This window comes from Panthera pardus, unplaced genomic scaffold (assembly GCF_024362965.1).
Source record: "Panthera pardus isolate Hobbes unplaced genomic scaffold, ASM2436296v1 HiC_scaffold_25, whole genome shotgun sequence".
NCBI classification, from domain to species: Eukaryota; Metazoa; Chordata; class Mammalia; order Carnivora; family Felidae; genus Panthera; species Panthera pardus.
Window position 1 is genome coordinate 60,886,617 of NW_026526821.1, and position 25,660 is coordinate 60,912,276.

General features: G+C 48.6%; 1 protein-coding gene across 12 annotated transcripts in view; it reads right to left on the bottom strand.

Annotated features, from left to right (window-relative positions):
• The window catches only part of INPP4A (inositol polyphosphate-4-phosphatase type I A), a 155,970-nt gene that overhangs the window by 23,173 nt on the left and 107,137 nt on the right, over nt 1-25,660 (bottom strand). For 6 of the 12 annotated variants that reach the window (XM_053890605.1, XM_053890608.1, XM_019457883.2 and 3 more), the window contains 8 exons: nt 21,648-21,820; nt 20,514-20,637; nt 19,215-19,341; nt 18,764-18,904; nt 16,264-16,361; nt 12,904-13,016; nt 9,139-9,293; nt 1,012-4,956 (listed from right to left, as the gene is read on the bottom strand). In XM_053890605.1, coding sequence (XP_053746580.1) covers nt 4,776-4,956; nt 9,139-9,293; nt 12,904-13,016; nt 16,264-16,361; nt 18,764-18,904; nt 19,215-19,341; nt 20,514-20,637; nt 21,648-21,820 — 1,112 coding nt within the window. In that variant the 3' untranslated portion in view covers nt 1,012-4,775. Of the gene's footprint in view, nt 1-1,011; nt 4,957-9,138; nt 9,294-12,903; nt 13,017-16,263; nt 16,362-18,763; nt 18,905-19,214; nt 19,342-20,513; nt 20,638-21,647; nt 21,821-25,660 lie in introns of those variants that run through there. The other 6 variants (XR_008417817.1, XM_053890609.1, XM_019458377.2 and 3 more) reach the window with 1 other exon arrangement.

Consider the following 25,660-nt stretch of genomic DNA (forward strand, 5'->3'; position numbering starts at 1 on the left):
AAAGGAAAAAGGAAAAGACTTAAACTAAAATGAAATGAATTGATTATTTTCATAGCATTAAAAAAAATGTTGATTAATTCAAATGGGTGCCGGACTCATTTACAACAATACGCACGCAAGATGGCGGGCTTCTAAACAAGGAAGGCAACTAAGAAGCACAGAGATGGACACATGCTGTATGGGGCTGTGAGCCTGGCATTTCCAGAGGCAGCACTGTATCTAAGTAGAAGCAAACTTGTGGTTTTAAGTTGATGGTTTTCACGTAATGGTTTTCATGTCCAGTAATTTGAGGGTTCTATCATAATTTGCAGTTCAAAGGTTCTGTTATGTCACAAATTAAATGGAAAAAGAAATATTGCTACTCTTACCAAAGCTTTTAAAGAGCTGCATTTTTCTTATTAGCAACAGCTATGAATCACCTCAAATTGAAAATGCTCATTTTCCTTGCAGAATGTAGCAAAGCCATCTGGCCGAGAAGGCTGCTCTAACATGCCGTCCCCACTGAGGAGGCAGCTGTCCTGGGTACAGAGCAATCAGTGGGCTCATGCAGTGGTGGCACGAGGGGTCTGCACAGCCATCAGGGCTAGACATGTCATGAAGGAGTCATCCCACTGAGATCTCCCCGTGGTAGCCAGTCACCTTCTCTAGGCGGGCTGTCCTCATTGTGGTCACCTCTCACAGGGGTGCCGCAGAGCCAGTGAGAGCCCACAGGTGCCCTTCCCTAGAGAACTGGCTACCAGCACCATCCCCAGCTGTACTGGATGGAGGGTTGTCATGGCAACCCAGTGGGCAGAGCAAATGCTGAACAGGAGGATGAGACATCAGGCAGGCCTCACATTCGTTCCCAAATGAGAGCATCAGGGGAGTTCTTTGGGAAATGGTCTGCTGTAGACACCAAATTAACAGGAAAAAGCAATTCTAAATATAAACGGCTTCCTATAAGCACAGTACAACTTTACATTTTTGTATTATTCGAAGACTAGCAATTAAGTCAACTAGTTATCAAATTCAGTACAAAAATCCCCATTTATGAGATGTAAAATTTGGAGTTACCAAGAAATAGTGATTTAAAAAAAATATTTCAAATTTTATGAAGACCATTATGTCATGCATTTTAAAAAAATATCAGTGGCAACTGCTCAAGCCTTTTAAAGTGAAAATGACAGTCTTATTATCAAGAACATGTAAAATATTTTTGGTAAGACAGTAATTTTATTCAAAAGATAAGCTCAGGTATTTTAGAAAAGTATCCACCTGATTTGTTATTAAGTAATTTAGTAACTCAGCTATGCTTCCTTGTCACCAGAGCCTCAAGCCCTCAGCGAGACGTGTGTCATCAGAGCTGAAAGCCTAGGCCAGACGAGCAGGGAGGCCCTAGAATCAATAAAGATCATGTTTGTCTAACATCCAGTAATCGGATAAAAACATAATTCCATTTAAAGCAGAAGCTATAAGTTCCTATGCACAGTTAATCTTTGGAAGCTCTCACATTATCAAACTATTTCAGATATGGCTTCTCTATTTATATACAAATGCACACACTTTTCAAACACCACCTATCACTATTAAATGCCGAACTGCTTTGAGGAGCGAAGAAGAATAATTTGTCCACTCGGACATTATCTTTTATTTACATATGTTAAGGAAGCTAATTACCGGGTTAACTGGCTGAATTTGTTACACACGAAATTGTAATCAAGATTACACTTTCAATGCAATTTAATTTCTAAAGCACATTGTATTTACTTTTCTCAAATGTTTTGAATTTACCAAATCTGCCTGGGTGAGGCTGATGGCACGTAGACACTGTCATCACATGTTTGCATGAGCTCTGGCACTAATGCTGGAGGCTGCTATGTGCAGAGAGGAGAGGGCGTGCCGTGCTAACTGGCACTCCCCACTGAGAAGGCTCCCCACTGCCAGCCTCCTGTCCTAAGGTAGAACACTTCTACAGATCACATTGGCTGCATAGTTTTTAGTTGTCAACAGCACACTTTGAGAAGGTCTTGGGTAGAGTTTAGAAAGAGGGATTTAATTATTTCAAAGCTCCCCGATTGTTTTTATTCTATAGGTAAATTATTTCAAGGACATCCATTTTTTGAATGAGAAATTAGAATGGAAACCCAAATGACAACTGGTTCTAGGGAGTCCTCTGGTTTTCCCTTTCTGGTGTGGATCTTCCACTTTAGAACCCATCTGAGCGCACTAGGGTCTTAGTGATCCTGAATATCTAGTGCTGGCAGCCACTGACCGTGTCCCGTCCAGAGCCAGAATCACCTCAGTGGCAGCCTGAAAACCATCATCATCAAGTACCAGACTCCCCTTTCTTGAATCATCTTCCCATGTTTGTTTCATCCAGCCTATTTCTCACTAAAGCAGAAAAGACGTATGTATTTAGTCTGACTTCGTAAGTAAAAAGCCTTAGTGATACTAAAACTCAGCACACAAAGGGCGAGCATACAGAGTCTCTTTCCTCAGATGTTCTGAAGAAAAACAACAACAACAATTCACAGCCTAGGCTGACCTCCTGGTGTCCTTTCTTGTGCTACCCTCACAAGCATACAGGTAGAATGTACTGCCTTTTGACTCAGCCCCTGAAGAGACAAAGAACCCTGTCCAACTTATTTCTCTGTCAACTTAGCAGCCAATTCTACATGAGGCAGGAAGGCCTGGCTGGCGCCATGGCAGCGAGGAGCAGGCCGGGCTGTCCACAAGGTCCCCTCAGAGACCACGGCCTCCCCTTGCTGGGTGGGGGTTCCTGGAAAGGGGCTCTGGGGATTGGCACAGGAACACCCATGGGCCTGGGAAGTGGAGAGGACACTCTCTGTAATCAGAAGGGCCTCCCTCACCTGGGCGCAATCTCTGCCAGGCCTGGAGGTGGGCACAAGCACGTGTCACCACCGTGGGGTATCAGGAGCACTTGAGCCAGAGCAGGACTGGGAAGCCTGGAATGGGAGCTGAAAGGGCCTGCAGACTCTGCTTTCTCCCATTCATATAGTGTAAATAAAATGGCCTCGGAGCACTGATGCACATGCCTCAGTTTGAAGGAGGCAGGAGGTGAACACACGTCTCAAAGAATCACAGGTTAGACAGTGACCAGTGTTGTGTTGGCATACGGAGAGACTCCCTAGTGAAGGATGTCAGGAGCTATGCCATGGAATGGTCACCTCAGTTGTTCTAGAAAAGACAGAGTGGCCACACTGTACCTGTGAGAAGACTGGCTCCACCTACAGGCAGGAGCCCTGCCCTGGGGCTCCAGCAGTGCTCAGGGGGTCTGGGGAAGAAGGGCCTCCCAGCGGTGCGAGGACAGTCTTCTATCTTAGAATTTAAAGTCTGAATCTATCATTTTTCATGCTAACTGCTTCTACAATTAGTAGACTCAGAACTGATGGCAAACCAGAGGAGTCCTAGGGTAAGTTCTGGACATCTTGGGGAGGGTCTAGGGAGGCCAGATTTTGTGGTAAACTGGGTTTGTGGGCACAAATGAGTAAAGAGTTTTGGGAAAGACAGCTTCTCTCAATTCACTCCAGTGTTTCTAGACTGGTAAAAAGAAATCCACTTTCATAAAATACAGCGTGTGGGGAACTGGTTGGCGGTCAAAAACAGAAGTATGACATAATTTGAACTAGAAAACAGAGAAGCCACTGAGTATTTCTTATAGAAAATCTGAGGAATTCCCCTTAATTTAATGTATTACCTTTACAGATGTTCAACTACCCTTCTGGCGAATGTAAAAGTTAGGCTTACCAACCATCCCATTTTCTGGACATTGCCGTGTTACACCAAGAGAGCGCTAATAGCAGAAACCAAAGCAACTCCTTCTTTCTCCAGTTCCATCTGTCACAAATGCCCAAAGGTTAGGCCTCATTTTATGGGTCATTTTTCCTTTGATTTTTGCTTATTATTATGAATCACATTTGCTTTCTAAGAAAAAGATGTCTGGACTTTAATCTGTAACTAAAGATGCAATGTTTTAAATGTAAAAATCCTGCTTCAAGAAAAATAAATGTCTATCACTTGAACAGCCTTTTGTTCCTGTATGCGTTCATTCCTGGAGTCAGTTTAGTGATCCTTAGAGATTTAAAAGAGTAAATGTAAAGTCACATGCAGCATTACTTGGATGTGCCCGATTTGGTACAATGTGCTACTACAGTCACAGTTTTGTGTCGTCTTGGACTGGAAATCATGAACACAAGCAAGGAATGGAACGGTTCTGCAAAGTGTTTGCTACTCTGAGTTCAGGGACTACGCTTTGAAATGAAAGCAGAAAGTACATGTCCTATTAAATAGGTTTATCTTGAAGAGCCAGTTATAAAGCATCTATCCTTTTCGTTTCTCTTTAAAAGGAAAGGAAAGTTTAGCAGTACATTAAAGAATAGTATCAAATATACAAATTCTTTCCAGACAGAATTCGCTTCTCTCAGAAACACGGCACATGAGATATACAGGTAATAAATAGCTTTACATCAGAAGGTGAGAGATTTGGTACAAGTAATTCCAGGCCAGCTAAACAATGCAGTGACAGGGCCCTGTAAGAATGTGTTACAAGCACTGAAAACTCTACGGAAGTTAAATGAACAAGTCCTCTTGGTGAAATAATTTGGCAGGTATTTACAGTTCAGAACAACAAAACATCAAACTGTAAGGCATGAGATATTTCTTGGCAGACCACGCTTTGACACATTCCTTCTGTCCAGTTAGGTACACAGGTGGCTGGACATATTCTGGCACTTTTGTTTTTCCTGTGACTTATTACTGATTTTTTGTAATGATACTCATTTGCAACGTAATTTGGTCACCAGGTATGCTATGCTCAGGAAGAGCCACACAATCAGTAAATTGGGGCTCAAGGCTAACAAAGGGATGGAACAGAGGAGGCTGGGGTCTAGTCTTAAGTCTCGGATGGGCACCAGGCCGCTCAAGTTCTTCTGGGTGACTACCTCCCGTGTTCCAATGCTGTGAAAAGGAAAAAGTTTGGGAGAAAGGAAAAGAAAAAGGCAAAGGAAATAAAAAAAAAAAAAAAAGAGAGAGATACATGCAATGGATTTTATCAAAAGTATGGAAAAAAGAGGAGAACCAAATGGTAAGATTAAAAAAAAAAAAAAATGGGATGAAGCCACAACAGAAAGGAAAGATGATATGCAGAAAAGGGTGTGGAAGGAATACCAAAACAAAACCAGCACAGTCACAAGGAGAAAGGAGAGAAAGAGAAGTGAAAATAAGAAAAAAATACTGTCGTCTACCAAAAACAAACACATGTAGGTTGACTAAATGGTTTTCCATGTTCGCCCTCTCTCGGCCGGCCAAGCACGACTCCATGCTGCCCTGCCATGCTCTCACATGCTGCCAAGACATGGGTTCCAAAACGCAAGCTGAACATGAAGAACCATTGAGGGGAGGGGGGTTGACCTTCTCACAGATGCCTGAGCAGGGGGCGGTGCCACTGACTGCCAGAGCTGCCTCTTGATGGACCATCCGAACAATGACCATTTACCTCAAATATCAGTCAAAGGCAGAGCCCTCCTCAGACTCATCCTGGCTGTCAGGCTAAGCAGTGGCAGGGCATGAGCTGCTGGTGTCCCCGACTATCCGAGTTACTGCTCTACGGGGTGATCCCTGAGAATGGAATCCACCCGAGCTCACATTGGAAGTTTTGGGTTTTCTCCCCCTTTAGGTTGTCACAGAAAAAATACACTGAGGTGCAATGGTTCTGGAACCACATCCTCTATGACTGTCCACCAAAGTGGCAACAGTGACACAGAAGCAGAGACGCTGGGACACAGCAGGTGGCCTGAGAGGATCCATGCAGAGATGAGGAGCATGGGGTCCTTCCTCAAACAGAGACCTCCCGGGCTTTCCCAGAAGAACCTGGAAGCCCTAGAACGGCTCTGCTGGGATGTGCCATTCTGACTGGGGCCTCTTTCCAATGTGAGCACTGACTGACTGTCACATTCGCAGCCAGGGCAGTCTCGGGGGTGGGGGAGTGTCACTGTGGCTACTTAAGAAGGCCCGCTCTGTGAGTTTCAGCCTCCGGATTGGGGACAGAGGGGCACCATGGGCGGTGAGCTGGCAGTGGCTCACAAGAGCCGAGTGTACGAATCTCTTCCCAGCTCCATGTTCCATGGTATCACACTGGTAGCTCGAAATCAGCCCCAGTGGGAGGATTTATGCCACAGAAATTGGCAAACACTATTTTTTTTGGTGGGGGGGGGGAGCTGGTTGTTAAACATTTGCTAGCACAGCACTGGCCACTGCTCACCCTGGACCTCTGGGAGAAATACAGCCCGAGTGTCAGCTCTGCCCCTTGACTCCACCCCCTCTCCCCACCCTGCACCCTTGCCCGCATGCTCTACTCTTCTATCTGGTAAGATGCAAGCGAGAAAGCAAGAGAACCAAAATGCATTCCTCCACTCAAGGCATGGCCAGTGTTTACTGCTGCCTCCTTCCAGCCCCTGGCTGAGCCACAGGTTCTGGCCACACTGCAGCCAGAACTACTGGCTAGCGACCTGGCCACCTCAGGCTTGCTGTCTACAAATAGACTCATGCCTTCCCCACAGGGGATAATCCAAAAAATCACCTAAAAACAACCACATGCGGTGACAGCCTGAGCTGCAATGTGGTCAGGCAGACAGGTGGCAGTGAGCATGGCGTCCAGGCTGTTGGGGCTACTGGGTCCTGAGGGTCCCAGGGTGCAGGCGGCCGGGACCAACCTTGGTTCTTATGTAATAGTATCTTACATGATTATAAGGTAATACATCATTACTACAGAGATTTTAGAAAATTCAGAAAAACATAAATAGGAATCTTTAAAAAGACTTCCATAATTGGAGCTGAGTGGGGGCTTTAGAGAGGCAGAGGGAGGCCCAGGGAGGAAGGTCCTTCCCTACTCGGGACGCAGGGTCCCCACCTGGCATACAGGAAAGCAACACCGACTTCAGAGTCAGAAGCGCCCGGACGAGTGACAGGTATGACAACACCCAGAGGGTGGACGAGCAGGCATTCGGGACAGCGGGTGGGAGTGTGGCAATTTGTATTAAAAGCCCTACAAAGGTGTATACTTTCTAACGTGAGGGATCAATGCGGCAAATGTGAACAGGTGCGTACATAAGGCTATTCGCCACACCCTTAAGGTGCTGAAAACCACATATAGCTTAAACATTCCATGACAGCAAACTGGATAATTATGATGTAATGAAAATGGCAAGGTCTCTATTTGTTAACCTGAGAAAGTGCTCACAAGCAGTTAAATGAAAAAAGTAGGCTAAAACAACAGGCATAACTGCAAATATAATTGCATTTGTTGGCGCACACGTGTTTTGTTCACTATTTAGGGACTTGATTAACCAACGTGTGCATTAACCACACTCACACCTGCATGTATGTGTATGTATGTGACTATGTCTGACAGAGTCAGCATCAAATGTTAGCACCGTTTCTTGTTAATAGTAGGAATATGGAGAATTTTGGGGGGGAAGTGTGAGAACAACTGGTGTAGGGGCTTATCTGTATTTTTAAATTTTGCTACAAGGGGTACCCATTTCTATGTGATAAAAGTTATAAAAATTTGCTGTGTGCACTGAAAACCACAACAGGTGATCTGTGCACATGTGGGTACTGCCCACTCAGCCCCATGGTGGGCCACAGGTCAGCAGATGTGGCAGCCCCTGTGTCTTTCAAAGAGCCCCGTTCTCCCTGGTCTCCTGAGACCTTTGTGCTCAGATATGGTCAGAATGAATTATTTTCATCATATCTGTTCCAGAGGCCGAGACTGGATAGATGTCTACACATCAACTGTACACCTGACTCAGGGCCTGGTTTACTAAGTGGACCTGATCCTCATCTTTGCTCTGACAACCACAGGTATCTCCCTTCTATTTTTCATGTTTCTTCTCTGGTGGAGGTCTGCATCTCACCAGAGAGGTCCCTCCCATCACCTGGCAGCTAAGAGGGTGCAGATGTGGCTGGAATCCCAGGCCCCCCCAGCCCCATGGCATCAAGGATGCTGAGCCTGAAGGGCAGGCCGTGAGGACAGGTCCTTAGTCAAGGGTGCCCAAGCAGGGGTCTCAAGAGTCTCCACTGCTTCCCTGAGGCTCAGCGGAAGGAAACAAAGCCCCAAGGAAACAAAGAGGTCTGTAGGACTGGGGGAAGACAAAACAGGGAAAACACAATTCCATTTCTACAAAATGCGATTATCAAGAGGCAGGAGCTCAGGCATCACTTTTGTGCATTATTGTGAGAAGGTCAAACGGCAGAAACATACAGAAAGGATAAGAGAATTGAACGCTTTAAAGAATTTGGTGAGAGGACAAACGATACAGAACATTCAGTAGGAGTGACCGTTGGGAACGAGACTTGGACAGCATTGGTGGCTACATTGAAGGAGACGGGAAAACCAGGTTTCTTATCCTTTCTTTTGGTATGTGAGGTAAGGTGCTCCCCAGCAGTGCTTGAAACAAGGCATCGATCAACAGTAGACAGTTTTTAGTCCCGGGTTTCATTCTGCAAACACGCCTGCTGCCTCAGAATCAGAACATCATTAGGGTGAGGTCGCCACGGCACACGGACAAGTGGGGGCTGCTGCTGTTACCATAAAACACTCATTTGACACTTTGCTAAGAAAAGCAAACTGTGTCGATGGCTAGAGAAGAAGCAGAGCAAACCGGTGCAACCTGCAGACGCGTTTTCTTCACTCAAGTTTGAAAGGGGATAGATATGTGCACGGTGGAAACAGCAGATGCCTGCTGAGGAAGCTCTGGCCCTAATTTCCAGCCGCAGCAAGGCGGGGGCAAGGCAGGGGGAGCCGTGTGCCAAAGGACTTCCACACGGCTGCACGTGAGTCCCCTCGGCAACCTCCTGACACCTAAGCTTGCCCCGAGGTCATCTGACTTCAGAGCAGTCCTGCTCACAGACACTGCTAGCTCTCTTGTCCCCCTGGACTTAGGAGAGAATGCGGTCTCAATTTGAAAGTGCCAACAGTTTGACTTGGCAGACATCAGTGAATTTTCCAAAGTCAAACTAGAGCATGCCAGGTGGAGTCAAGGGGACTTGGGCAGGGGGAGCCCCGGCAGGGCCGGCTCATCTGCAGTTTACACGGAGCCCAGGGGAGGCGGGGCGGGCGGCCTGGGCAGCGGGACTCACCTGCGCATGCACTCCAGGGCCTGGGTGAACACCTGTGGGGCCATGCCGTGCTCGTGCTGCAGGATCAGGCACTGCTCCAGAGTCACCGACATGGCCGTGCGGTCCTTGGCGCTCTTGCAGCTGGTGAACCGGACCCCGTTAAGGCGGCGGCAGATCTGCCAAGAGGAACACAAGCTGTGCTCAGAGGGAGACTGCAGAATGTAAACATGCTTCGCGCGGGACACAGGCTTCGGATGGCCAACGGCAGCGTGTGGCAATGCCAACTCCCAGGGTCAGCGTTCCCTCTGCTTCTGCTCCCTGACTCTATGTCCTGCCAGAGCTAGCAGCAGAAATGAAGTCACTGCCCATGGGACCTCCTCTCATCCCTGGCAGTCCCTCGTGTGACTCCCTACCCCCCAGGCCACTCCTTCAAGGCCCAGACTCCCTTATTTTCTGGGGCATCACTGTCTGTTCACTGACCTTACCAGCTGTCCTCTTCCAAACTGTGCCCAGGCCATTTCGTCACATTCAGGCCTTTGCTGCAGGCCCTTAGCAGAGCAGGGCAGCAAAGACCAGCCCAGGAGGTCAGAGCATCTCACAGGATGCCCAGCCCCTGGCCAAGTCTCCAGGGCTTTCTGGAAGGCATAGCATAGACCCATTGTCTCTACTCTCTTCATGCCCCCCGCATAGACCGGAAGAGCTCAGAAGAGCTTCCCCTTTGCCACCTCCTGACCAGCAGGCCCCACAGGCCATCCTCCGCCTCACTCAGGGCCAAGCATGGGGTTAGGTGCCAGTGTGCTTCTCCCTTCACAAGTCGGGGGCTCACGGTGGGGCAGCCTCCTAGCTGAAAAAAGGCTGCCCCAGGGCACCTTCTTTTTCCACAAGAAGGGCTTTTGGGGGCATTTTCTTTGAACCACTAGATATAATTCCAGGTACACATTCCCCAAATGCTGAAAGCCCTAAAATTAAAAAAAAATTTAAGTTTACAGCAACTTCATTTGGCAGCATGACCATATCTGAGCCAATGTGAGACTATTTATAATCTTCATTTAACCCATTTTGTATAAATATTCACACTTTACAATAAAGCAATATTAACGAGTTTAGTTCCAGAGCACTGCCCCAGACTCTCCCGGTTACGTTCAATCATATATATGTACCACATTAACCAAAGGGGATGTGCCACTGTATTACACATATATGCACAACTGTATACCATATCACCTTTCTAAAATACAGAAACTGTGAATTACAAAACATCTACTCACAAGAGCTTCAGGTAAGGGGCTGTGGACCTGTACCAGGTACTGCACCTCTACAACAATACTCGCAGTTAGTGAAAAATCAAAGCTAGATGACAGTGGGCTCCAAAACCCTGTCACACTCCAGAGAAATATCAGAGCCACTGCAGACTGCCCTGGAGACAGCACCACACCTGCTTCTCAAAGCCAAGAACATGTAGCCACTGTCAGGAATGCCTCTAGGTAGAGAACACAGTATGGTCCTAAGCACTGTGTCTAGAGAAAGACAAAAGAGAAGATGCCGAAACGAGTTCAGCCAAGGCCATCTGGAGGAAAACAGCCTTCTTTTGAGAATAGACAAAAAATTTTTAAGGGGGAAAAAAAAGACCCTAAGCATCCCCTAAGCTTGCTGAAGAGTGATATAATCCCAATGCATAAAACCGTAACTGACGAGGTGAGGGTGAATGTACACCTGCTCACTAAATTCTACAGACTGCAGAGTTCATGAACCAGAAATGTGTAGTAAGCACTTACATTCATAAATGGTGCATCCATAACTAAAATGAAACTCCAGAAGGCAGGCAGGGGTGACCAAAGGTGCATTCTTGCCCAACAGGGCGATCTGTAGCACCAGGTTCCAGTCTCTAGGGGGCCATCAGCCAGTTTGAGAGCTCTGGCTGGTCTCCCCATCCACAAAATGAGGGCCTAGACCTGACCAATGATATCCTAACTGTTTAGCCAGGGACCTCTTATTATACACAGAAGTGAAAATAAATAAGACCTAGAAAAGGAGGGCAGCTCTGGCCAAATTGGCCATAGTGACTTGGCATTGCACAAATATCTGTTCTCCCCAGCTGGAAAATATAAGAAGTGATGTGTCCAAGGGCTGCTGAGACTTTTCCACCTCTGAATCTGTACATTGAACCCCTGCTGGGAACAAAAACTATGGGACTGCATGGGCTGCTTTTGGGACCTGGTTACAGAGGATGGTGGATCATTGCCATAGCTAATGATTTTTCTATGGTCTAGAGAGAGGAAAACAGAACCCCAGTTCCCAAACAGGTCTCGGCACCCACTGTCAGATGTAAAGCCATCTGCATGCTTGTTCTAAGGAGAGTGAATCAGGGGGGTGCCTGCCTTGTGCCACTGTAGAGGATTGGGCTGTCACCCCCTGGCCTCTGTGTCATGTGAGAAAAGGCTTGCTCTGTGTCTGAAGTCTTGCAAAGATACCTGTGTAACAGGCTTGCCACAGCCAGCCAAGGGGCAGCCCCCTAAAACATACTAAAAGAAAGTAAGGGGCTCCTCTGCCTTAAAGGAGCCTGCTGCAGAGGCACCCCAGCACCCAGGAGCCCACCCTACACCCTATTTGCTGGGCCCAGCCTGAGCAAGCAAGGGCAGGTGAGGCCCCAGAACCAGGAGGATATTTGAAACATATCCTGTCTTCCTGTCACTCAGTGCCTCAAAATGTGTTCTGTTGTGAAAAGATTCCACGGGCAGTCTGGCCCAGAAAGGGGAGCTCCCCAGCCCACAGTTGTCATGAACAGAGTCTTCCCAGCTGGGGCACTTGAAAGGCTCAATGAACAGATTAATATACAGAGGGGAGCGTCCACTCTTCACAGCTGCATTCAACAGAGAGGCATCAGTGGCCACAGCTACTAACAAAGGCACAGAGTGGGGCATGTTCAAAGAGAGGGCTCCATGAAGACAGGTTCGAAAACACAGGGTCTACCAAACAGCTGGCAACCGGCATGGCCAGCTGAGACCGTCTGCTGCAGTGGAAGAGACCCTTCCCAATGAGGAGAACAGGAAAGCGCTGGAATGGGCTGCTCTGGAAAGCCACTGGCAGCAGGGGACAGCCCTCCTGCTACTTGGGATCTGTGAACTGGGGGGTAACCGGGTGTGAGTGAGCAGTGCGGTGTCTACTCCTCCTCCAGAAGCAGAAGGGCGTGTGTCCATCCCTCCCCTGTGCTCAGGCCAGGCTGGGAGCTGGAATGCCCTCTGGGGATCACTCGTGCTCCTGAGTGTACGCGTGCAGGTCCCAGTGCCTCTTTAACAGGGGAGAGTGAAAGGCTAGCTATGAAACTACACAATTACTTTTATGAGAATATACCAGAAGTCTAAGTGCTTAGGAAAAGAGGAGATCCAAACTGCAATGTACAAAAAATACTGTGTGAAAAGAGATTGCCAAGGTCACTATGGTCTACTTTTGAACCTATTAAAAGATGCAGTCGGCAGTGAGTTTTAGCTGGTATCGATCGCCGAGGCTTCTGAAGGTGACAACTGTCATCAGCTTGGTTATTAAATGTCTCAGGGGAGAGAGTGTGTGTCAAGCTTATCAGAATTCAGGCAGCCCTAAAGTAATGAACTCACAGGAAACTTTCAGTGTCTCTCAGAGTTTTGGACATATTCAGTGACTTTCTTCTGTGTCCATATGGAGAAATTTGCTCTCTCCACTCCTGGCTGAGATTTTTATTTATTAATATAATTATTTTTGGCAACAAGGGCGACAATAACATTCTTTCCCTCACTATAACGAGGTTACTACCTCAGCAGCTTGCCAGAGAATGTCGACGTTCTTATTCTTCCTGGCATGTACGTTCTGGCCCAGAAATCGCAGCAGCTCTGGGAGGCAGGTCTGGCTCCGAGATCGAGGTAGGCCTGCAAGACAGGAGGAGTCCATGAGAGCCAGCGCTGCACCCAGAACTGCGGACCAAGGGAGCCATTGTGGCATGAGCTCCTGGCCAAGCTGACAGTGTAGTGTGACTTAAACAAGAAGGGGGGATGTGCTTAGGGATTGGTCCTGGCTGCTGGCATGGAGAGCACTTAAATAACTTTCAAGGCCACTTCAGGCCCACCTGCAAAGCGCAAACACTCATCTTCTTTTAGCTTGTCAGTGAGGCTGGAGCACAGACATGGGGTCATCCAGGGTGGGAGGGAGTTAAGATGATCCATCTGGTCTTCAGTGCCCCCACAGGGAGAGGATACTTAGGACAGTGGGTCTCGACCACTGAGTGGGCTTGGCAAGCCCTAGGGAACGTCCACTCCGAATGTCCACTCTGGAGTGACCCACTCTGACAGCCTCCCTCTGCCACCATGACAGTCTCCAGCCCTTCCAGGACCACTTGAAGCGGAAAATCAGTCCGATCACCTCACCGAAGAAACCTGGGATTTTCAAACACCAGGATCATCAGAGAAAAAGAGAAGAGCCTCAAGATCTTATCCAAGGAAAACAGCCATGGTGCTTGAATTCCCAAATTAAAACCAAACACATGGAATTTTGAGATCCAGCTGCACATAGAGTTTCTACCACACAAGCTCACCCTGGTGCACCAAGGATCTTATGCTAATAACTTCATGCACCTGGTATGTGCCCAGCACCATGATGATCAGGAGACTGGGGCAGAAACAGACATGGAAACAGGGCTCCCGCTGTGAGGGCTCAGTCTGTGATGGAGGCTGTGGGAGGCCAGAGGAGGCAAGCTTGTCTCCTGGAGGAGACATAGCATGTTATTTCCCCAAATTGGCCGCAGCTTCTTCCCCAGGCCCCCACGGCCCCACTCAGAGCACATCTGTCCACTGATGAACTGAGCAGACTTAGGAGGTATTCACTGGTTGGGCTCCACTTCCTCAGCCTCACAGAGCCCCGATTCTCCTGGGGCTGAAGGCACACTGGGTTGCTGTTCCCCAGCATCCTAGTTCACGGTCCAGTGCTACTGGCCCACCCTGGAGAGGCCCACACCTGGGCTGCTTTTGTCCTATAGGCCACACCCTTCCTTGACTTTCATCACCAGCCTATGTGCACATCTCCTGGGGTCTCACATCACTGGAAACAGGCCACCCTCCAAGATGCTGAGCACAGAACTCCCACTTCCTGACCACATGGCTCACTGCGCCCACTCTATCATCTGCATGGCCTCTGTCCCTCTGGTCCAAGCTTGGGTGGCTGCACTGTCTCTGACCCCTGCAGCAGTTGGAATATGGGCTCTAGCCTGGGCTCCCTCACTGGGGGACTCACCCTCTGCCTTGGTATCCTCAAATGTCAAATGGTGTGGAATCAGGCCCACCTGCCAAGGCTGCTGTGAGGATCACGTTAGCTAATCCACGTAAAGTATGTAGATGGCCTGGGAAGGATTTGACAAATCTGTAACTTTCAACTATGATCACTGCTGAAGCACACGAGGACGCCTCACTACCTGGGGGTTTTCGAAGGCCCAGGTACTGGTGACCTTCAGCTGAAGCCTCAGGGGATCCTTTGACTTACGGCTGTCAACCCTGGTCACCTGGGCAGTTACTGGAACGTCTGACGCCCACCAATCAGGCATCAGGACTGTCCAGCCTCCCTGGTGAATCCAGCATACGGTGAGGGCTGGCACTTCTGTAGTTACCTGGGGACACTGATGCTGCCTGACGTGAACATCCTTTATCTCCTCCTGTCCACAGCAGCCCACTCTCTTCCCCTTCCTGACGGGAACACTGCCACCCCTGCAGAACCCCAATCTGTAGTCCTGAGCTGCTCCTGCATCTTGCAGCCAGTATTTCTCTAGCTCCTTCCCTCACTGCCCATCTCAACATCTCTGCCGATCTCTGGGAAGAGTGGACCATCGAGGTAGTACCATTTAGTCATTTACTTGCTCTGGCTGCAGCCCTCACCACACTGAATGAGCCTCAGAAGTCAGCAGGCACTCCTTCTCTCACCCACCTTCAGCGCCCAGGTAACACTGCTTCTCTCCTGCTTCCAAGGACTCTCTCTCTGGCTTGTCTGTTGAACCTTTTCTTCCCAAGCCACCTCCACTGGGAGAAAACACTGCACCGGTGGTCTGCACCCCTCCTCCAAGTCAATCAGCACACTCTAGCTGATTTGAGATGAATCCCTGAAGTCAACTCTCCAGCCCGGTCCCTTGTAACACAGCATCTCCTAACAGGACACCTTCGCCCACTAAGCGCCAAGCCTCAGAGCCAGGCTAACTCTTCCCTGCGACCAAAACTAACACCTACCTCATTGTGCTATCATGGGGAGTCAGTGCGGAATGTGTGCAAAGCACAGCACAGCGCCCCGGCACATCAGTGATCCGGGAATGCAAATGAAGCCTTTTCACATCTTCCCTTCTTGGCAGTCCCCTTTAGAGGACACTGGTGTTACCCAGGGTTGGAGTCTGCCTCCTTCACCTGGGGGTGCCCCCCTACTGGCTGGGACAGTGCCAGCACAGACAGGCAGAGCCTATTCCTATCCAGGCAGGGTCCAGTCTCTTTCATCACTGGGTCCCGTGGTGCTTCATATGGGGCAGGTGCTCAGTAAACATGTACCGGGGTTGACATCAGGAGAGAGTTCCCCATGTACACATAGTGTGCTTAACCCTGGGTTCTTGACTGAGTCCAGCAGCACAGAGAGGGCTGTCAGCTGTGATGGCTACTGTCACTCTCCACTGCCTCCAGGGACACCCAGACAGGGGCCCTCTCGCCCCCCACGGCAATAAGTGTCTGCCCAGCATCTTACTCTATGTGCTATATAGATGCAGGTGCAGGGGGAGTTCACACCAGCGCGGGGCCGAGTGGGGGCCCTGCCTCTGCGATCCCATCTGCCCTACCAGTAGGAGCACAACATGCACCATGGCATCAATGCACGCCATGGAACAGCGTGTGACAAAGCCTCGCGTTAGAACGGGCAGGCCAGAGAAGAATCAGCAAGGGCGGCGGCCTGAGGGAAGCTTCTCTGGGTGGGGATTCACACCATGCAAAGTCTGAGCAGATGAACAGGCTTCCAGAGGGACAGGGAAGCCAAGGAGGAGTCGTGCACATGGATGCAGCATCCAGATGGTTGGTGGGCAGGAAAGGCTCAAACACCCAGGGTGACACAAGACAGACAGCAGGTGAAAAAGAAACCTACCGTGAGTGAAGAAATACTTACAATCTTCAGGCAAAACTTCCTTAAACTGCTCGAAGTAGGAATTTAACCGCACCAAACTTTCCACATTGATAACTTCTTGTAAAGACGTATCACCAAACCTTCGGAAGTCATACGGGGACACCATTAGTGAATGACACTTCCTTCCAGCATGAACATAACTGCCTTGAAGCTAACAACATGGATTCTCTCAAGCATTATTTGTGCACATCTATATTCTAAGCCACTTCCCTCCTCCCAAGCATACGGTCATCTCTGCTGTGTTGGTGACATGTTTAAATACATTTCATTAGCAGGAACCACACACATTTGTTACAAATGTGCCTAAAAGATTACAGAACTCCATCTGTCCCAGACCCTGGTGCAGCATACACAGAAACCCCTCTCACAGCCACTCACTGTGAGTCCCCATCCTCCCATCCCGGGGGTGCTTAGGAGAGGGGATGGCAATGGGGCTCTGGCTGGGATGTGAGGACACAGTCCTGTACTTGAAGCTGAAGTCACACTGCCCACTAAATAATCACACCCGACTAGCTGTTCCTCCTGGACTGTATGGGAGGCCCTAGCTCTCTTCTCTCTATGCAGACTCATCCTGTGCATGCCTCACAGGTAGCCAGGACATGCCAGATGTGTAAGGTAGAGGAAGAGGAAAGTCACCGTTGAGAAAGACCCCCAGATGGTCATTAATACTGGCAGGCTCTGAAGTCTAAGGCCCGGATGCCCAGTTCAGCTCCACTACTGCTCTGCTGAGGGACTTCCCTGCACATCAGCCTCTTCACAATCCCATGTCACCCTTAAAAGAGCAGGACTCCCTCCTGTGGGTCCACCACAGTCCATTCACCCCAATGCCCACAATGGCTTTTCCTCTAGGCACCTGCTCCCTCGGGGACTGCCCCAGGACACAGTGAGCTGGGCTTGTTTATGAGCTGAGGGGAGAGTGTCCCAAAAGCAGATAAATGAGCAAAGACCTTGCGCTCACCAAGTCTTCCCCATCCCCACTGTCTCACCCTCCTCTACCTGCCCCTCTGCTCACTGTGACATGGCCTTGCCTCAGCCCTTGCCAGAAACTGCTCTTGCAGTCATCAAGAACGGCAGCTGCCAGACATAGGGAGCATTACCGTCTTCCCTGGGACACCTCCTGACCGGGCCCCTGATATTGCCCACTCTCCCTGAAGTGGGTTCTTCCAGCTCTGCTCGCACCTCAGAGCTCTCTGCTTCCTGAGCTAGTGGCCTCAGCTTAAGGTGGCCCCCATCTGTCCCTGAGCATGATCTTCTTCCTGGTTTCTGGGCTCAGTAGATGGAAACACCCCCTCACCACCAACCTGGAAGCCTGTTATTCTCTCCACCATCTCTCTCATACCCTGCGTAACTACAAACCACACCTTCCATTTCACCACTGAAATAGCCCTCCAGTCTGCCCCTTCTTTACCCGTACTACTCCTGCCTGACCCAGCTCACCACCTCTGGCCTGGACTTTCCAACAACCTCCTCATCACACTTGTCACCCTCATATCTTTCCAGCACATGGCCAATAAGTGAACCACTTAAAACGTAGATGAGATTGTGTCCTGCTCTACTCAAACTTCTTCGATGTCTCCCACCAGCAACCACATTTGCTAAGTGGGGGTGACCTACACCTATGTAGGGGTGATTGGTTTCCAGAGGCCCAACAGGAAGATGGCACATCATCCTAGCGACCAAATTCCCTTTACAGCAAGTGCTTTAAAAACCCACATGAATAAGACATGTTCTAAATTCTAAAACACACACGCCACATGGATGTAATGATAAAACAGGGAAGATTTTCACCTACTAGTGGAAGGTCATTACACATGCCCAAACGCTCCTCCTCTCCAGCACACATAAATATGTGCACACACACACTTGCACACATGGGCACATGTGACTCTTCCCTGTTGCCTGGTAGGGGACCCTGGAGGGAGTTTACAAGACAAAGGCCTTTAGAATCAAGGCATGGCTCTCAGCCTGGCATACAGGCCTCTCTAACCTCACCGCTGCCCATCCTGGTCTGGGACCTTGGCCTTCAGCACCCCCGATGGTTTGTCCCCACCTGCATTTGCTCAGGCTTATTGGCTTGAGATGCCAGGTCTTTCCTTCACCTCCTCATCTGACCAACTCCTACTTACTCTTCAAAACCCAATTTAACCATCAGCCTCTCCAGGAAGCCCTCTCTCACACCCTCTCCCTGGGTCTCCTGTTAGGACCCCTACTCCCTGTATTCATCTTCATCCTTGTGTCCACATCTCTCTCCTACCAGCCCAAGTCTCTTGAGGACACAGACCACATCTGGCTCATCTTTGTGTCCCTAGCACCAAACACAGGGCTGGGTATATGGCTGCATCTGAAGACTGTTGGCCAAAAGAAGGAAGGTATGACAAAGTCTACGCAGCACTCAGAGCCTGAAGAGGGCTAAGGACATTTTCTACAGCACCTCACAAGAGCACTCCAGCCACCCCGACCCCCACGAGAGCCAGGCACGCACCTCTCGGCTAGTGTCTGCTGCTCGTTGATGCCCACATTGAAGAGGACGGGCTGCACCCGCAGCAGCATGCCGCTCTGGATCTCCCGGGGCAGGGCGTCGAACAGGGGGCCCGGCAGAGGGATCCGCACGTTGAACCCATCACTGCAAAACAGTGGAGAGAGCCAGAGGATGGGTGAGGGCTGGGACAGGGGAGAGGCAGGAGAGGAGGTAAGTGAGAAGAGGAAAACCAAGCTGGCCTCGATACTGGAGTGCAGACTGGCCGTCCAGCTCAGTGGTTTCCAAACTGCTGGTCATGAACATTTACAGGTCTGTGAAATTAATGTGGAAGGCTAGGATCAAGATTTTTAACTGAATGAAACAGAATAAAACAAAAATGAAAGTACATCACATGTAACGAACATAAATTAAAACACAGTGCTAGTTCTGAGAATTAAAAAAAAAATCTTTCTACCGATTTCCAGTGATGACGGGCAGCATGTCTGTTGATGCATTAGAAGTGGCCTGAGTGACTTTGAAGGTCACGTTCCTCAGGTCCATGATTCCAAGGCTCATGTCCTCCAGCATGGCCAGCTCCTCACCTGGATGCGAGAGACGGATGGAAGGAGGTCAGGTGGAGGGGACCTGCCCCATGGGCTCAGCACAGCCACAGAGCTGTGGGAGGTGATGGGATCAGGCGTGGTGTGACGAGACGGGGACTGTCTCAGCCTCTTCACCAGCTGACCCACTTCTCCATGGGGAAAGGCAGCTACTGAAATCCCCCGCGGCCACATTCAGCAGCTCGGCTGGTGGAAACATGCACCACGACTCACAGCCCTCTCTGGTGAGGGGAAGTGTGGGGCAGAAAACTGGCATGTATGGAGTCTCAGAAAGCAAAGCTGGCGCTTTAGAAATGGACAGAGACAGCAAAACAGCACACTGGGGCTGGATCCCTACACTCCATAGTGCTTGGCATTTACTTGACGTCTTATAACTCTAAAGACCGACAAATACTTCTAAAAAGTTATCCATTTTTATCCTCTCAGAATAAAAAAATGAAAGTAGGAAGAAGAGTCTTTTTAGAGGACAATTTGGGAATATCTATGAAATTTAAAAATATTCCTGCCCTTTGACCCAGAAACATTCCTTCCAATAATGTAGTGGCTGCAGAAATGGGCCGAGAGGCACACACAGACTTGTGTGTGGAGACCTATGGCAGCACTGTTTTCATAAGAATAATTCAGGGGCGCCTGGGGCTCAGTTGGGTGAACATCCGTCTTCAGCTCAGGTCATGATCTCGCGGTTTGTGAGTTCGAGTCCCACGACGGGCTCTGTGCTGACAGCTCGGAGCCTGGAGCCTGCTTTGGATTCTGTGTCTCCCTGTCTCTCTGCCTCTCCCCTGCTCATGCTCTGTCTCTGTCTCTCAAAAATAAATAAATGTTAAAAAAAAAAAAAAAAAAACCTTAAAAAAAGAATAATTCAGAAGCGGCCCAATGTCCCACAGGAACATTGCTTAAATAATTATCATCCATCCTCAACCAGAAGGATCTTTGTAACAACCAACAACAATAAAACAAACTATGGATGTGTGTGTAACTACATAGGACTTTTATTTGGTTCTTGCATATTTTGATGATGTTTAGATTTATTTTCATCAGCATGCGCAATTAGAAAACTATCTGGGAAGAAAGAATGGGAATCACACACGTCTGTACTGCCCAATACCCCCAGGATCCCGGAGGCATAGGGTGTGTGGGAGCCCCTGGAGCCTCACCATAGGTGCTCAGCAGGCTCTCGAACTGGGCCAGCAGCCCAATGGTGTAGAGCTGGCGCAGGAAGCCATCATCATGCAGGCAGTTCCTCAGCTTGATGATGAAGCCACAGATGAGAGCAGTCAGCTGTGGGGGAGACACGAGATGAAGCGGCTGTGAGGGGGACAGACACCTCCTCACTAAATGGCTACCAGCCTGTGCCTTGCCCTTGGCCCTGAGTTTCTCCACTTTCACGGCTCTGGCTGGGCCGCAGCAGCACCTCTTCCCCCTCCATCTGGGGTGTGGGGAGCACTCAGCTCTGAGGCCATGTGGGGCAGAGGCCATGGGGAGGGCGCACAGCACTCCAGGCTTGCCACTCCTATTGCTCCCAAAGGCTGGTTTGGTTTTGGCTAAGCTTCCAACCTGAACTGCCTGGGCTTCCTCCTGGGCTAGAACCTTCTGGAAGCCTAGAATTAATTTCCCACCGTGAAAAGGTCCTGTATACTCACAGATTCATACCAGCTCTGGCTGGAAACTGAAGTGATCATAACAAAGAACGGAAGTGAGAGACAACACGGTCACTCTGCAAGTTACCTCAGTGGGAGATATTCTGTGGGATGAAACAGGCCTCACAAGGATGGGCCGGTGGACCTGCAGAGAACCAGCCTGACCTTCTATCACTGTTCACTTTGCTTTTGGTAACTCGCATCTACCAAACTCGTGACATTCTCCAAAAGAGAACAGAAATTATCACAGCAGTTGTGCACAAGCAGCAGAACTAAGGCACTGACAGCAATAATCGTGTCTCCCTCACTAAACTCCTTTGTAGGAAAAAAGGTGGCAAAGAGGCCTGTGTCATGCACAATGCAGCATGCCTCAGGCTGGAGCCGCGGATGTGCCCAACCCACCAGTGCCACTTCCATGGGGAGGAACAAGGGTGGACTCAGACCCTCTCCTAAATACAGACTTATCGAGTAGGATTCCTCCCTCCATGTTGAAATCTAGACCTCTCTAGTAAATAACTTCAAGAGCCACAGGCAGGTGGAAGTATTGTCAACCTTGGTTTTTTCAGGGTGAAGCCAGAGAACAAGTTCCTAAGCCTGTGTTTTCTGAGGGTGGAGGTGCCCATGGGCTTCCGTGCCACTCCCGGGGCTTACAGTTTGGCAGAAGACCACATCCCGGCGGTACTGCAGGCTCAGGTACGTGGCTATGGTGGGAGCGCTGTCCTGCATGAGCAGGAAGACCATTGCCTTCTTGGCCTTGTCACTCATCATGGCCACACAGTCTGTGAGGGTGGTCAGCAGGGGGTAAAGGGCCTCACTCCATTCACCTGGGCACGAGAAAGGAGACGTGTGAGGAGGAAAACTTTAAGAATTAGGTTCTATAAGTTTAGCAAGTTGCCTGACCCTAACCCTCATACTGCCCCCCTCCCCCTCCCCACCCCTTCTGCATCTTATATCTCTGCTCGGCCCAAGCTCCGGCCCAGAACTGGCACTAAGTTCTGCCTGGAACCAACCCAGTCTCCAACCTTCTGGCCTGAAGCTTTTCCAGTAAACAAAGAGGGGACCTACTGTGGGACCAATGATGTAGACCTTGTTTCCCTAACCTACTGTGGGCTATATACATAAATGCTCAGGATGATTCCTTTTGAGGAAAAGACGAAAAAGTTTCTGTGAGTCATCTGCAATTCACCACTGTTCCTCCACCCAGGGCGAGAAGGGCACCCAGAAAAGTGACCTGTTATCTTGCTTCTCTTGACCCAGGTATTAAGGCAAAAGCCCCCATCCTTCTAGAGCAAAGGACAACTCCACCCTTGCAGAGCCAGTGTGTGGCTGTGGTACATTCTCGCTTTCCACGTCTGGAGGAAAGACCGTTTGTTCCACATGGTTTCCCGTGTTTTCAGCTCTCAGAATATCCCCTGCTTCTGCGCTTTCTTCCACGCCCCCAAACTCCCTGCCCGCTACCCTCTATTTCTAGTTTAGTTTTCTCTTAGAGGTATTAGGAAATTGTGACCCTGTACCAAAGCAATTTTTTTTAAAAAAAAATAGAACCTCAGGGTAGAAAAACAGAGTCAAAGGTATTTTGGGCTTTGGCTCTTTTTTTGCCTCCCTATTTAGAAGGCATTTAAAAGAGAAAAGACATGCCCTCATCAGTTCTATTTATAACAGGTCACCAAGCCCAGAAAGAAGCATTTGACTGTCACCACTGGGTGAGCCCACCACAGCAGAGGCTGCGCAGGCAGGGAGTGGAGCCCAGGCAGCACACGGCACTCAGGATGAGGTGCGAGTGACACCACACCCACAGACGTCACCGCACTGGGGAGAAAGGGTAAGCTCTGTCTTAGACAAACAGAATCCAAAACCCTGAGTGAAGGGAGACGAGCTTCACTCTCTCAAACTGTATGGGTAGCACTTTGTTGAGACACAGATGTAGAGAAATGCCTAAACCTTGCAAAAGGACTTCCCTATACTCAGTGTTCAGTTGAGGCAGATTTTCAAGTACGTGAATCCATTCAAAGTCTGGAAATGATCTAACTGTGTATGCAGGCACACCGTATGTGGACAAGGATTTATATCTGTAATTTAAAAAAAAAAAAAAAAGGCAGGCTTAAATTTAGAAAGTCTATAGCAGGAAAGGTCTTAGCAAAGAACTCATGGTGACAGAGAACACTGGACCGAGGAGTGGAAAATATGTGTCCTGGGCCCCAGCTGCCGCTGAGCAGTGCTGGCCATGGACAAGTCTCTTGACCCCTTGGCCACGTGAGTCCTTTTTAGTAAAATGGAAGAGCTCTGCTGGATAACATCCAAGTCTCTTTCTTCCTCTGAAAAATCTCAGAGGCCATGTTTTTGTTTCTTTGAAGAACTCTGTTGCATGCAAGTTATATTCAGCAACGATCAAAAAAGACAATGGCAACTAAATTTTCATAGCCAAATAATTGGGGGAAAGGTAGACAGTCATTAACTGAGAAGTAAATGCTCTTAGAGCAAATGCTGCCGGTTTTACTTTGCTTTTCCATTAACGTGCAGGTACCTATGCAATTAATATGCAAATTATCATCATTTTAATCTGAAAATGATCAGAAAGTACAAGTGGTCTTAGCTGACTAAGCAAATCTTCTCCATGCAATACTTTTTCATTTTACCTGCTTCTCTACTTCTCTTTCAAAAAAATCCATTTAAGTATGATGCAGTTTTGTTACATTAGGGGGGAAAAACTCTGAAAAAAATTGGGAATAAAGGAAGAATGGTTAAGAAGCACTGGGATCTTGTCCTGAAGAAAAGATGTGGGTCTGGATGGGAGAGGAGCCTGGCATCTTCCCAGAGGAGGGCTCACACACGCCTGGATGGCTCCAGAATTCAGTAAGAGTGCCAGCCACCGTGTACATAAAACCAACCAGTGCTTTGGGGCTCCTGGGTGGTTCAGTCTGTTAAGTGTCTGACTTCGGCTCAGGTCATGATCTCATGGCTCGTGAGTTTGAGCCCCACATCTGACAGCTCAGAGCCTGGAGCCTGCTTGGGATTCTGAGTCTCCCTCTCTCTCTCTCTCTGCCCCTCCCCTGCTCACACTCTCTCTGTCTCTCAAAAATAATAAATAAATATTTTAAAAAATTAAAAAAAACCTGTCAGTGCTTTACCTGTTTCCTCATTTAATCGACAGAAAGAATATTAATAATACAGGTAAGGAAACAGGCTCAGAGAGGTTAAGTGTCTTCCCAGACACAAAAAGAACTGGCATTTGTATGTGTCTGACTGACCCTAAGCTCCATGTTATTTTTATTGTGTCAGGTTGCTTCTGCCAAATAGAGAGTAGGGGTTGAGGGGGAAATAAATTTGGGGGGAATATGAAGAAAAATTATAATTAGAAACTTCCAGACAAAATGGATTTCAGGGACAGTAATGAGACTTCTACCAGGACCTAGCTTAGTAAAGGTATCTGGGATATTACATTTGGTGACGGTGTCATATTCTGCTCCCTTCGTCGAGAAAGACTTGCTATGAAAAAAAAAATCAGCCCAACTAAACATTGTCCTTAGTGATGCAGCTGATTCACTTCTGGGTGGGGAGGGGGGGTAATAAGCTCCTTGTCTAGTTGACAGTCTGTTAATGCTCACTGACTAGTGGTCAATCCATGGACCATGCTACTTTGGATAACTTTGAAGAGTTTTTTTTCAAATCCATACCCTGCTTTTGCATTTTTTTCCCCTCATTAACAGAGGAGGGAAGGAAGTTGGAAAGGAGGGAGGAAGATTGAGAAAGAGTGAGAGAAAAAAATGTGTGTGTTAACCAAGATAAAATATGGCTCTCCAGGAAAAGCCAAAGGAACTCTTGGCAGGGAACCATTTTAGTTCGCTGACATTAACTGTGGACAAGCCACCAGCGCTTCTAGAAATGACACAGCTGATATAAAATTCATGGTGCTATGTGAGCTGAGAGGGTTCACTAAAACTGACAGAGAGTTTGGTAAATTCCCAAATCACCAGTTCGCTGTACTCTAGATATAACACAGGTATCCTGCTACCTCACATTTATATCCAGTCAGAAATATGCAATCATCAGACCGATTGGGTAGCTGGTTTTTTGGGTGTAAGCAAAAGCATATTATTTGGGGGGTCTCATGCTCACTCTGGGAAACCCACAAGCCACAACTAGGAAACTCAACATGAACTAGAGCAGGGGTCGGCACACTTTTTTCTGTAAAAGGCTAGATAGGAAGTATTTTAGGCTTTGAGGATCATGGGGTCCTTGTCACAACTACTCAATTCTGGCATTGCCCCAAAAGCAGCCATAGACAATACATGAATGAGTGGACATGACTGCTTTCCAATAAAATGTTATTTACCAGAGCAGGCAGTGGACAGGATTCGGCTCAGAGCTGCAGTCTACAGACCCCTGAACTAGAGCCATGCACATTGACTTCTACGTGCAAATGCAGCAAAAAGATTCCGTTTTTAGCACTATCTCCAACTGAAAGCTGCCAGCAATGCCTACTAAGAATTCTAAGCTGCATCCAGACTCGGGAGAGAGGATGCTGTGTGATTATGAATACTGCAACACTTGGATGGCTACACCCCCTCCATGTAATGCTCACATGCTTCACAAGTTCAGGTGAAATCATAGGAAGTACCATTTACAAATATGTACTGTTCTGAATCAGGAAGCCCAATGCCCTC